This window comes from Gouania willdenowi, chromosome 15 (assembly GCF_900634775.1).
Source record: "Gouania willdenowi chromosome 15, fGouWil2.1, whole genome shotgun sequence".
NCBI lineage: Eukaryota > Metazoa > Chordata > Actinopteri > Blenniiformes > Gobiesocidae > Gouania > Gouania willdenowi.
In genome coordinates this window covers 25851253-25866001 of record NC_041058.1, presented here as the reverse complement: position 1 = coordinate 25866001, position 14749 = coordinate 25851253, and the positions used below count along the sequence as shown (strand labels likewise).

General features: G+C 36.6%; 2 protein-coding genes across 4 annotated transcripts in view; one reads left to right on the top strand and one right to left on the bottom strand.

Annotated features, from left to right (window-relative positions):
* Positions 1-1452, bottom strand: part of cpeb3 (cytoplasmic polyadenylation element binding protein 3) — a 58415-nt gene extending 56963 nt beyond the window's left edge. For 2 of the 3 annotated variants that reach the window (XM_028468153.1, XM_028468155.1), the window contains exon 1: positions 91-196. The gene's annotated coding sequence lies outside the window, so the exon portion shown is untranslated. Of the gene's footprint in view, positions 1-90; positions 197-1343 lie in introns of those variants that run through there. The other variant, XM_028468154.1, reaches the window with a different exon arrangement.
* Positions 1453-2356: 904 nt separating this feature from the next.
* marchf5 (membrane-associated ring finger (C3HC4) 5) overlaps positions 2357-14749 on the top strand; it is a 30055-nt gene continuing 17662 nt past the window's right edge. Inside the window, exons 1-2 of the mRNA XM_028469454.1 lie at positions 2357-2806; positions 11048-11250. Coding sequence (XP_028325255.1) covers positions 2763-2806; positions 11048-11250 — 247 coding nt within the window. The 5' untranslated portion in view covers positions 2357-2762. The remainder of the gene's footprint in view (positions 2807-11047; positions 11251-14749) is intronic.

Here is a 14749-nt window from a genome sequence, read left to right as displayed (position 1 = left end):
CTCGATCACCCTTTTAACCAAAAAAGACAGACAGACACTGCACCACAAAGCCCAGCAGCTCTAACACAGCACATGGCAGCAGATATTCACCAGATTTCGCCACGTCTCGCTTTTTTCCCTTCTCCTTCCACGCAGGAACTCAGGAGTTGCTCTGTGGAACTGAGTCAGTGCGTGGTTTTAAGCCCAAGGACCTCCCCTGTGCTCATTTGCATATGTCAGTAAATACTGCTGTCCTTCAAACAAGGGTAAAATACAGCTTGACTAAAGCATTTCAACACAAACTAATCAATGGTCTTTTTTGTATAGAGTTTCAAAATAAAAAGCGCACCTGACAGAAAATTGAACATATATACTGTATGCTTCCACAACAACCAAGTTTATAAAAAAAAGGAAATATTTTTTTCTTTAAAATCGTAGTGAATATATATATATATATATATATATATATATATATATATATACAGCTTAAAATAGAGAGGTTTTATAGGGAGGGTTTAATGCACACAGCGTTCTACCGCATTGGCTCAGCTAATGTATTTGTGCACCTTTACCGGAAGTAATGCAGAAAAATAAAATGCCAAAGCCGAATTGTGTAATTTGCTTTACATGGACAACGCCTTGCACAAGCAAATAGATACAATGAAAATAATAAATATTATTAATAATAATATTAATAATAATAAGCAGTTGTTCAATTCACTATGCTTGCAGAACAATCTCACGCTATAGGACTAGTGTTTATATGTCTAAACTGAAGAAGGGACCGGTTTTATTGGCAATAACCTACATTGAATAAGACACAGCGATAAGCCATTTAAGGTCAGACAATTTGTTAAAATAAAGCAATCAAATGTGGATGGGGCTCTTGATACTCCAAACCCGTTATAGCTATGCACACACACACACACACACACACACACACACACACACACACACACACACACACACACACAATAATAGTGTTGCATATAGGATTACAACCCCAGATGACACATCAGACCATTTCAGCATACGATTGCTGCAACTTTCAAAGCAAATGCAAAATCCTGCGTTGCACAAACAAACCTCACCTGCCTGTTAATCCTCTAACAGACGCCTTCAAGGTCATCAAAGCAGCAAAAATAATAATGAGCCCACGATGGCTCATCTGAGTGACACTTCACACACTGACATTGACAAAAACCCGACCCTCAATAACTGCCTCTTTATCACGCTGATCGAGACACTCGATATTCACAGGGCTGTTTTTGCCATAAATCCTCTTCTAATCCATATAAGTACCCTCTACGCACAACAACAGCATGCACACACATAACGGGGAAGCCTTTTGAGGTTTGCATTACCTTTCTTGTTCACCGTTATGTGACCTGGGTAAAAAAATATTCGGTTTTCCTTGTTAAGGGTGAGACATGAGAAACGAGCTACCCTTGTGCCGATGTAGTCAGCAGTTGCCTCAACAGCTGATTGACTGCAGCGCGTGGATGATGCCGCAGGGGTTGCTGGGAGTTGTAGTTGTTCCCCTATGTAGAGCGTTCCAACAAATGAATGGGTTTTTCAGGTGTTGCGTGGCATCAATTGTTCCAGAAATTACCGGTTGCACACGTTTTTTATTCATTTATTTTTATTTTATTTTATAAGAAATGAAGTAAAAAAAATTTTTTTATTACATATATATTTTATATTGCCCTGCGATGGACTGGCGCCCTGTCCAGGGTGTACCCCCTGCCCAGCGCCCAATGAGAGCCGGGTTTGAAAATGTATATATATATATATATATATATATATATATATATATATATATATATATATATAGTCTATTCATGCATTCATATGTTTGAATAAAAGGCATACAAACACATCAGTAAACATCGTAACATACTATCCTAAACAACAGAGTGCAAAATAGTAGAGTAGAAGAAACGTGGAATGTGTGATTGAAGTATGACAACCATAGATAGGGAATAAAGGCATAATATTGCTTTGGATAACTGCTAGAAGTTTGTATTAATTTATTTATTTTTAAAAGCAGACTGCTATTTTCTTGTGTTTTAATTTTGTTTAATATAGTTAGATTTTTGCTATGCTAAATGTAGATACATTGTAAATAAATTAACCTGGATTTTGAAATTTGCACAGACTCATGTCTAGCTGTTGTAGTCTAGGTGGATTTGTTGTAGCCTATGTTTACACCACAGTAGATGTAGTCTATGTTTGGAAATTGATAGACATAATACGCATCAATGTTATTGTTAAAAGTCACAACTGACAAATGTGGAAGTTAATAGTGTGTATTTTTTTTATCCTTAAAACACGTTTAGAAAAAAAAGAATCATTGACACATTGAAAAACTACATTTCCCATATCGGATAGTTGTCCTTGTTTTGATGACGTAAACATTCACGGACTTTCTCGCTTACCTCTGAGAAGACCGTTAAATGGACTCAAATGGTCATCTTAAACCAGGCAGTAGGATATTTGAAGACGGGGTTTGCTCTTTAAAATTGAGCCACTAATTAATAAGTGCTGTTTGGAGTGTCATGACGACGTAATTGTGTTTTTATGTGGAAATAGCCAGCCTCTTCGCAGCTAACGCAAAGTGTCAACATCACGGCCTGCGTAGCTAGCAGCTCCCGAGCTAACAGGCTAACAGAGAGGCACATTCTGACCTCCAGCTGCTGTTAACACCGAGGCGAGAAGAAACACTATTTTAATGTTTTAGATAATATCTGACGCGTATTGGGTGTTTTCCCTTCTCTGCGATAATGGAGGAACAGAATGCCGTGGCCATGCAGCAGAATTTGGACAGGTGAGTTTGAAGTGAATGCTAACGCGTTAGCATTGAGGTAGCAGCACTGGGTTAGGTCACATCACACTGACTGCAGTAAATTAGTTTGCTTGCATGCACCGAGAAGTGAGTGTTATGTTTTTTTTTTTTTAGTTTTAACAAATTTTAACGTAGGCCTACGTATTTAAGGGTATTTCATCAGCGTAATTTTCAGTGATAATGCAAGTCATTGAGGGAGACGGAATGCGAGTCCTGGACACTGATTGATTTGATTTTTTTTTTTAAAAAAAATGTATTTATTTAAATGATTAGTGGTCTCTCAATAAGACACGCTGGAGTTCCAGTTTATATATTAGGACTTAAAAAAAATACTTTTAACATTTTCATTGTGATAGTGTGAACGACGATAGTATATGGATATTTATGTGCAACGTCTGCCCACTTATCAATATTAAGCAAAAATCGTGTTAAGCTCCGTCCATTCTTGGCTGCATATAAATCATCAACGCATTAATTTTTTTTTTTTCAAGTACATATTTTTTAAATGGATTCCGCATATGGACGAGATTTACATTTTGTCCAAGCTGTCAGTTTCATTACTGTAGAAACTAGCATTACATACAGTACATCACACCTCATTCCAAAGGTTATGGGAACCTTGTACAGTGTAGTGTATAATAATTGTAATGTATACTTTATTCATCACTGTAGTGCAGTTCTTCTCTACATTTTATTTACATGTTTTTCCAGAGGGGTAGCAGTGGGTTGCCATTGCAGGCGCACTGGGGAGTAGTTGGATTGGGGTTAAGGGACTTGCTCAAAATCTCACAGTGTTGGGTGAGATTCTAACCGGCGACCCTCCAATAACGCCCACTTCTTTAACCACTTGGCCACCACTCCAACTTGTGGCTATTTTGTTTTGGTTGGGAGAGATTTGCATAGATTGCCAAGTGACTAAACCCGGGGTTTCCACTGGATACGTCTCCGCTGCGCCACAACTCCGATCTGGTTTTGCTCCACTATCAGCCGTCCGGCAATCCCCACCAGTTGCGTTTTTGAGTGCGCCACGGTGCAGTTCGGTTGATGTCATGAAACCAAGGCGATATTTACATAATTGCGCAAGACCGCAGCCTTCAGGCATGTATATATTACATTATTTAGTTTCACAGCTTTTTTGTTTGTTACATGTTTTAAGGTATTAAAATATAAAGTTTACCTTTTGTTGTTGTCCTAGCCACATTTTTTAACTACAGCCAACAGAGAAGAGATAATATGATGAAATATGATCTGTAGTGTTTTATTTTGAAAAGTAACCGGATGTTTTAATGTTAACTTCCTGTTTCACTGTATTTGCTCTGCGCTGAATTGTCACGTCTTGCTCCGGCATCCACCAGAAATAGAAGCCCTGCATATCTCTGCCGGAGGGCTCCGGATTGTCGCAGCTGGGACGGAGCAGATGCGCAGCACACCGGACCCGGTGGAAATTTACACACAGACTAAAGCAGGGGTGCCAAACTCCAGTCCTTGAAGGCTGGATTCCTGAGACTTTTAGATGTGTCCCTGCTCCAACACACCTGGTTGAAACCAATGTGTTGTCATCAAGCTCTGCAGAAGAATGATAACGAGCCATTCAGTTGATTCAGGTGTGTTGGAGCAGGGAGACATCTAAAAGTATCAGGAATCATGCCCTCAAGGAGTGGAGTCCAGTACCCCTGGACTAAAGTGAAAACCTATCAGCTCCAGTGGAGTGGCGGTGATGTAATGCAGCAGACCCACATCCAGTGGAAATTGGGGCTGAGAGTCACAATTTTAGGCTGAACTTTCCTTAAACAATGGGCCTCCACTACTGACCTTAACTCAATGTCATAGTCTTTTGCAAATGTTCTGATTCATAAAGTAACATATTTGGTGAAGTCTCAAAACACAAATTTGTGCTGAGGGAAGAAAGTTCCTAAATAAAAGCTACTCTTAATTTGTAGAATTTAAGGTACTGAGCAATGGAATAAGAATAGAAAAAACCCCTGTCCATTATATGTAAAAACATGAGTACACATTTAATTGGTTAAAACCAAGCGATCATAAGTAATATCTTGCTTAATTTTTAAAAGCTACATTATTATCATCAAACTTTATTTCAGACACATACATAGTCCATAGCAGCCATAACAATAGACATATCCACAAATAAGACACAATAAAAAATGAAACACAAGTTCAAGGGCATCACTAGCAATATTTTAAAGTAAAAGTTATATTTGGGGAGCAGCACAGCTGGATGGCATTGCTTTTTACTGATTCTTACACTTATTCAAACAAATGAAGCCCAAACTTTATAATATCTATTGTACAAGCAAGTGGATCAGCAGGAGCATAATGTCCTTGGCAAATGTTGGGTATAGAAAATAAATGTAGGACTTAAAAATGTTAATGTTTTCATTATCTTAAAGCTAATGTGTGTACAAGTTTTTGTTGTAGTCACCTCTTTGCCAGACCTCCCGCGCTTGGCATGCGGACACTTGTAAATACATTTTAGAAATGACAAAACCAGACGGTCTTCATTCCATTATTTACTTAATACAGGCTGAATGACATCAGCCTGGATCTGTACTGGTCCGTGCACCCATCAAAACCCCCGGTCCACGCAAAAAATGACCGACGTGAAAGTGTGCTTCACCCCGGGACTTGAATCAATTGCAGGTGCTATGCCTCCTGCTTCCACCAACCCCTGTCTATGGACAGAAATGTCTGGTATAAAAGAGAAAGTGTATTGGTGCACACCATGCATCACATTTCAGTTATTTATATAGCTCACATGATAAAAACAAACACGTGTTTTTTGTCTGAAATGTGAGTATTTTGTTCTCCCTGACTCAAAGACTTGAGATGTGCTGCCCTTTTAACTTTTTTGGAATATGCTGTCTGGTTTTTGGGTTTTTTACTCCACAGAGAATCCCATGGTTGAAGCGCAACCTCCTTTTTTTAAGTTCAGTGATAAAACCCTCTTAGGATTGTATAAGCGGTTGAATAAATTTCAAATGAGTACATTTGTTTTACCCTTTCTTTTTATTGTCTCAATGGCTGACTCATGCATCATCATGCTGTTTCTCCAATCCCCATCTGCCCAAACTGGGGTTAGGGAAATGATGCAGCTTTCATTTGCAAGCACAGTTTCCATTTCTTTCAAAATAGTTGCCAACTTCTGATAAGGTGTACAAAGCCACTTGTAGGCACTTTGTGTCAATATTGAACCCTGGACTCTGGGCCCATTTCCCAAACACACTGTACAGTAGCAGAAAGAACGTACAGATGTGGGCTTTGTGAGATGTGCATTGCGGCGTGCGGTGAAGGCAATAACCCAGACAGTGTTTGAGGAGCCGATTGCAGGAAGATGTATGTCATGTCCCCTTTTGCAGACTGTTGTGTACCAAGCCACTATCAGTCACGAACACTTGGCTCCAGAGCTTCTTATCCGTGCATGCACAGGCAGCCACCTGTCTCGCATTGCAGGATTTCACAAGTAAATGTGGTTACTTTTAAATCATTGTTGTTGGCTTTTGGCTGCCTTGTTTGTGTGAATGGATAAATAACCCTTATGTGAAGGCTTAAACACTTTGAAATGACTTGGGAAAACACAAGTTTAAAAACTTTATTCCAATTGTATTATAACTACATGATTTTTGGCATGATTCAAAAGTAATATTTAATTCATGTTGAGCAGCTAGAGGAGCTTCTGGCTCAGCGGTAACAGATGACCTCTCTTGCTTAAATAACCTGTTACTGGTATAATTTACTTTGTCTTCAAGAAACTCAATTCAATGAAAGCTTAGTCCAATGTTAACATGTTAAAACACCAACAAGACTTAAGTTATTTAATTTAATGTTGTTCATTGCTATTAATTCATTTTTGTCCTAAAAACTAAAATGGAATGAAGCAGTTTGTCGATAATCAATCTTAGCTTTGACATCATTTGAAGGAAACATTGTAATCTACAAAGCAGTCGGGGGAGCAACATTTCTGTAAATAAGTGTCAACATACAAATGTAAATGAATAAGTATCTCCAATAGTGCTTTCTGTAAACAAAAGTAGGGTCTTTCTTACCAGTGACACCATTATAGTGCAATATTCCAGTAAACAATATATTGGTTCCTTCAACAAACAGTGATAACATTTCTGTGAAGATCTGTCGTGCACATTTTAGTGAAAAAGCAGAAAATGTTTTGAAAATAATAAAATAAATCTTGAAATAAAAAAAAAAATCGATACTTAGTGCGAGCATATTGATATATCGCCATATCGAGATATTGTCACACTCCTAATCAAAACAGAAAATGAAGTGAAGCCTAATTTGTGTCGAGAATGTGTCTAATGCACAGAAATACCTGTAGAACCTGCTCAAAGAGCTGAACATAGGGAGTTATTGATTTTACAAACTGATCCAGAATGAGTATATTAATCCAGATCATCACTCATTACTTATCCCATTTTGGATATTTCTCAAAAATGCAATGAAATTTCGTTTATTTGTTTTTTAATTAAACTGTTCACAGTCAGACAAATAAAATAATGCACGCAAAAGCATAACCTCATTGGGGAAGGTAAACAATTATTAAGCCTTTTATATAAACTGAGAGAAGCAAATTTCGTGCATAAATTAACATTCCTGACTATTTTCAATACCATTTCTGCATCACCTCATCTTATCCCGAATAGGTAAACCAGCTATTTTGTTTCATGGATGTGTTTTTGAAAACATACACATGTTCGATACTTTATAAATCACACCAAATAAAAGCTTATAGGCAGAGTTAACAGGCTATTTCATTATTTTTATTTCCTGGCATCAGTAAAACATAGCCTACATTTGAATTACTTTTAAATTACTGCTGTTAATTTGTTTCAATAAATTGTTTGATTTGATGAAATCTCAATTGCATTCTTCAATTTAAATTTTAGGTAAGTGTTGGATGAGCTTTACATTCCTATAAATGTTTCAAAACAAAAAATAGGAAATATTGCTGTGTATCAGGTTTATTCTTCCGATTGCGGATACTTTAAAAGTTTGCCAAAAATAGTTTTGATCTGATACTGCTGATTGATCAGAACATCCCAACAGATTTTGGATTGAGTAGATGCATTCAGACATGGATACGTACACTAAGGCTTTAACCCAGTTTTGGAATTAAGTTGTTTACCATTATCTGGCACTTTCAGCTTTGCTACAGTCATGTGAGTAGTGGTGAGTGAAAGGGTGCTTTGTGTGACCGCTTACGTGCTTCTTAAAGAACATGAGGCTGAGTTCTTAAACAACAGGAAAGAAGCTATAACGTCACCCCCTCCTGTATTCCCTCAGAGTACAAACTTGTGTCGGTGTGATATTAGGCTTTGCTCAACTTGAGCCATCAGGGTGAACATGTGATGTTGAGCCAGCTCATTGTGAGCCAGTCTTTCACTGGGACACAGCCTTTGACTGTTGATATAGCTTAAAGTAGTCCAGTATTCATGTCAAGAGAAAAACATTTTTGTAAAGCAAATGTGTAAAACACTAATGTACCTTCCTTGTTTCCTTTAACATGTTTATTCAGAACTAATACCATGAAGACCATTTATCTATTCTAAATTGAACTCTGTTGTTTTTATGTCCTTATTTGCACATCCACATTGTTTTGATTTGAATCTGTTGAAGTGTTTTGTATATAGCATTTTGCCATTATTCATTTTGAACTTCATTGCTCAAGTGCTCTTATACAGATCCAAGGCAACAGTGAGTTACGGACTAGGGTTTCTTAGAGCGGATAGCGTTTCCTTGTTTTAATATGTCCAGTCATGTTCCTGGGCTGGGTTTCATGAATAAGAGCTTGTGAATCTAAGGTAGTGCTGGTTTGTGTTCCTCATCTTGCTCTTCTGGAGACATCTGTTTGCTTTTTCCTCTTGTCTTTGTTTCATATCGTTGTTGTATCTTATCTACATTACAGGGGAAACAAAATGGATAACTGCTGGAAGCCTGCTTAGTGAGTTCAGTTATAATTATCAACATGATGGTGAATTGGGGGGGGTCTGACCTTGTTATCATATTAAGATTCATCACATGTTCCTTTATTCCAAAGCTTTTTAACCAGACGTGTCACCTGATCATCTCGACCGGGAGGCTCCTCTCCTGTGCTGCCATATTTTATTCAGCACTATGGAGGATTGTAGAGTCATTCATTGTTGGCAGCAACCTGAGCACTCCCTCCTGTCCCCAGCACAGCCACCTTTACTCTCCGGTCGCATACCCATGATGATAGGCCACAGATTTGCCATCCATTATTTAAATTTGGGAGGTAAATTATAGTAGCTGTCTGTGGATTTATTGAGCCAAGATGTGAAGTGAAATTTTAAAATAAGTATAAAAATAGAGCATGAAGAGTTACAGAAGGCACCATCTTAATAGATGAGTGAACAGTTTCTTAGTTTTTATTTATTTTTTTTATTTTTTTTAACACGCCTACAGTTTCTCTTCTGTGTATTCTCCTATCCAGAGTTCTGACACATCAACCGCACATAAATAGACCCAACGCGCATCTCATTTACGGTGTATATATATTAGTGATGTCCCGATACAACTTTTTCATTTCTGAGATGATACTGATATTGCAGCCTTGCATATCGGCCGATGCCGATATTGATCCGATATCATACATACTTTTATTATTTATTTATTGTTTTATATAAGAAAACAATAATTACTTATTTTGTAGTGTGGAATGTTAGAAAAGGCTTGATCAAGTGATGTTACTCAAACAGAACTATAGTCAGCAACCAATTGGTTACATACATTTTAACCTTCAACGTAATATCTACAGTATTCTACAATTGGATAAGATTAAAAAAAATGAATTGCAAAAAAAATTATTAATATTCAGGCTGATATTGGATCGGGAGACACCATATATATATATATATATATATATATATATATATATAATTTTTTATTCTCTCTTGTGCACAAAGAGTTTTTCTCACTTGTTCTTTGTCCCTGCTTTAAACAACAAACAAAATAAATTCAATTTTATTCACCTTCCAGCTTGGTCACTAGTTGGAGTTTATGTTTGCATTGAAGGATTCCTTCTGATTTGCTTGTCCACCTCTTTGCCTATAGGGCTTATTTTTGGCTCTTAGCTTCTTTCTTGCTGAAACACATGCTGAGGGCATTTCAGTGGATCTTTGCATGCGTGTATCAAGGTCATTTTCATTTTAAAGGTTTTGAACTTTTTTGCCTAACAAAAACGCATAAAGTAGATGAAATCCCAGCTCATCAATTGGCCAGGACTGACTTGATCATTGAAAACTGTGTTTTGGGTTTCGTGTTTATTTTGTTAAATGTGTGGCTTCTTTGTGCAGCAAAGACAGGTTTGTTTGTTTGTAAAGGCACTTTTTCATTTTAGAGGGACCTGGCACTAATTATCTTATTTTAGCGTGGAATGAAAACAACTATTGATTCACATTAACAAATGCGTCATATAAATATTTGTACACAGTGTCAATATTAAGATTTTTCATTTGGCAAACACACTGCATTATTCGAGTTTATCTCTTTTTTGTTTTTGTCACACTAATTGTGCGTCTCGGTCCCCCAAGCTGGTAAATCTTCAAAAGCCATCCACTTGCTAAACATATTAAAGGTACCTCTAGTGGAAAATCTGTATAATAAAATGTGTTTAATGCATTACCAGTAAACAAAACGTGTACATTTGTTGTTTACAAAAAACCTTTCAGGTACTTTTTGTTTAATGCACAATATTTTACCTTAAAATACAGTCCATGTAGAGCAGCCGTGTTTGACTGGATGTGACATGAAGTCGTTCATATTGGCTTCTACTGGCAAAGCGACGCCGGTTATTCAGTGGTACAAACCCTGGAATGTTAAAGTGGGCTGGTGTGAGTGGGATTTGAAACAGGCTTCTGTTGTGTTGATTTGTTTGCTTGTTTCACTGTGCCTGTGTGGGTTTCCTTTGGTTGTTGTAGTTTCTTTTAGTAATGAAACACTAAAAGTGGACCCAGTTTAACCATCAACTTTGATCTGTGAATTTCCTTTTTTTAATCCATTGTGAAACCATTTAGATATCATATAACTTCTTTAGTTCCAACAGAGATACTTGCAAAAGCGTTTCTGGTCACAATCTGTGTTTGCTTAGGTTTGTGTTGTGCAACAATGAGATTTATTTTGCATTTACTGATCATATCATTTTGTATAATTCTTTCATGTGTTTGTTGGTCTCAGGAATTGCTGGGTGTGCTTTGCCACGGATGAGGATGACCGCACAGCAGAGTGGGTGCGCCCGTGTCGTTGCCGGGGTTCTACCAAATGGGTCCATCAGTCCTGTCTGCAGCGCTGGGTGGACGAGAAGCAACGGGGCAACAGCACAGCCCGCGTGGCATGCCCACAATGCAATGCAGAGTACCTCATTGTCTTTCCTAAGCTAGGTGGGTTCACTTATCAAGGATGATTTTATCACTTTGTTAATGTCTTTATCTGAACGAAAGCATTAAAACACAGACACACACACACACTTACACATAGGTGAGCAAACTACGGCCCGCGGGCCACATCCGGCCCGTTGGTCTTTTTAATCCAGCCCGCCGATGCCAAAATAAACAATTAAAACACAAAATGAACCGTCTTGCTCCGTCATTTATCTCAACACCGTGGGAACCAAATGTTCTCCCATTCTTTGCTTACGCCCGCCCTTTTCCAGCCACCCAGCCAATCAACACGCAGAACACATGTAAAAAAGACGAACATTGGCAGAGAAAGCTGCACGTAGCAATGATGCCTTCACGGCCATGGGAAACCACAGCACTCATTGAATAAACTACACTGGGACTCAGTCTGTTACAATATCATAATTACGACTGCATTCATTTGACTTAGTCCTGTGATGCCTGGCATCCGACTAGGTATGGACAGAAAATGTAAGATGAGGAAGAAAGCAGAGTTAGATTGGTCGCTGCCATAACACACCCACAAAGAAAAAGAAGCGGCAGATGAACATGGTAGAAGCGGAAACTTTGATATAAACAGTTCTTCCACGTCGGATAATCAAAGTAAGCTGTTTGTTGATGTTTTATTACGCTGCCTTGGAGCCAGGTGGAGGTTGACGGAGCAAAACCGCGGCGCTGACACAGCAATACACATGTACAACAATGAGTGCCCCAAAGAAAAAAAGAGTCAACAGTGAGAGCTGAGTGTTTAATAATGAATGGACAAGTAAATACTTTTCACTGAAGTCCTGTCAAAGCCTTATTATTTGTAAAGAAACTTTCGGTTTCAAAGGAATACAACATCCACCGTCACTTTTCCTCCAAACATGCTGCAAATTATGCTAATAACCACTATTAACAAATTATGTTGGAGGTTTTTTTTTCATGCAAATGCTTTTTATTTAACTGAGCTACTTTTACACTCACACTATATATATATATATATATATATATATATATATATATATATATAAAGTATGTTATATATATTGTGTGTTATGTGAACTTTCAAGTCCCATGTGCCCATTGCCCCCCAAATAGTTCTGACAAATAACACGTTAAAATGTGGGAACAAGTATAATGTAATATAATATAATATTTCATAATAAATCAAAAACTAAATTAAATTCATCATCTGAATTAAAAAAAACAAATGTAAAAAGTGCTGTAGAAAACCAAAAAAAAAGAAACATATTCAGTACAAGTATGAAATGAACTAACAGGGAATAAGTATCATCATGTTTCATAATGCAAGTATATTTCATAAATAAATCAAAACTGAAAAACTAAATGAAATTATTTACCTGCATAAAAAAAAACAAATATAAAAGTACAGCAATCCAAATATTCAGGAAACAACAACACTTTGTTTACAATCTGTGCCAAAAAGCTTAAGAAAACAAAAAAGTAAATAAATGTTTTAAATCGGATAATAAAAGTTTGTTTTTGGTTCCGCTCCACTTCACATGGTGACGTAAATAATTATGTTTGTATTTTAGTTCCACGTTACATTTTGATCCCAGTCGCATATCTAATGCAGTCTTAATTGAATGTTCTTTTAATTTGTGATACATTTTAGGATTCCAAATTTGCCTAGTAATGATCTTTATTGTCGATGAAGAAAGGGTTTTTAAGAAGATTGGCATGAAATTGTAAATGTCAACCTGTCATGTCTCCATTCTCTACCACACACTTTAAGAAGCACTGCTCTACTAACAGGCCTGTCTCTGCTTAAATGTACAAACGTTTCTTAAAATTGGGGCTAAATTTGGGTGAAAGTTGCAAATCTGTAACGCATATGGTTGATTTGTTATGACATTTTATAAATTTGAACTTTAGACAAGAAGAAGAAGAATATATGTATGCATCGGGTGCTGGCTCGGCCCGTCTGTCAATTTTTAAAAGTCCATGTGGCCCCTGAGCCAAAAAGTTTGCCCACCCCTGCACTAACACAATGAAAAAACCAATAGCCCTTTAAATTCTTTTGGTCTATTGGTTTCTAATAGAACACGTTCAGAGCAGGACTAAAAATAGTTTTTGTTGTGAATTTTACAGTTAGCCAATAGTCTCCCGATTACTTAGAAAGTGAGTATATACTGTATTTAGTGTTCCTAAACAACACCACATATTTTCAAAACATTTAAGTCTTCCTGAAAGGGCTGTAGTAGACAATTTACTTTGTAATGATCAATCTATAAATCTTTAAAAAAAAAAAAAAAAAAATGTATCAATTCAATCATATAAGAAAAATCACACATTTAGCAGTCTTTATGCGTCATGACTTATTCCATAACAATCAGATTTACGTGACAAAAAAATCCTCTTGAGCTCTTTTTATTTCACAAAACAAATATACATCAAATAAATCAATAAAAATAATTCCACTTGAACTTTTATATAAGTATTACTTAGGTGAGGGCATAATAAACAACATTACTTGACCTCCCTGGTGTTCTTTTTGTTTTTATGAGACTTTTAGACCCTCACTGTATTTTTCTGATGAGGTAAACCATTGCTGCTAGTTTTGCCATGCTAAGCTGAATGCTACATGTCTTTTAAGGTAAATAAACTACAGCTCAAAAGTAGAAGTAAAGGCTGTGGTGCTTCAAGAAAACCCATGATTTTCTAAATTAATTTAGAAAATAATTTATTTTTTATTTTTTTTAAATGTAAAAAATTGATTTATTTATTTAAAAAAATCGTATTTTTCTTTTTTTTCGTTTAAAAAAAATCGATTTTTTTTTTCAGTTTAAAAAAATCAATTTTTTAAAATGTAATTAAATTTCGTTCTTTTTTAAACAGTTAATCAGTATTTTTGTGTATTTGTGCAGTATTTCAGTGGTTACAATGCTTTCATTGTGTTGCAATGGTTACTTGATGCACTTGATTTTATGTTGGCAGTGTGCCTGCAATATTTATGTATGCACATTCATTTTATTTTCATATAATCTGTTCAGATCAGTGTTTAAACTGACACAATAGGAAAAATATTTTTTTCTTATTTTTGTGCATTGTCAGTAGCTCAGGGCGATTTATCCTAGTGTTCTCACTCACAGTTGTTAAAATGCTGTCATTATGTTGTCATGGTTACTTTGAGACTTCTACACAGTTGTTTCATTGAAAAGAAACTTGTTGCACTTTATTTTATGATGGCAGCGTGTAACACTGCATTTTTTTCTTCAGTGAGATTTTAGTCTGGGTGGAGATGGAGGGTGGCTGCATATGTCACTGCTATGATGACACATAGAGGACAAATATGTTGATGAAAATTCTGCTATGTGGATAAAAAATACTTTACAGGAACTTGTTCTGTTCCCCGCTTACAGCAGCACGCCAGATTGAGAAACTACCACTGAGTTTAAAGCTGCCTTTAATTTGCAGCAGTGTTTATTTTCAGACTGTTGTCAATACCCAAGCAGCATTATGGTGCACATTTTCGCCT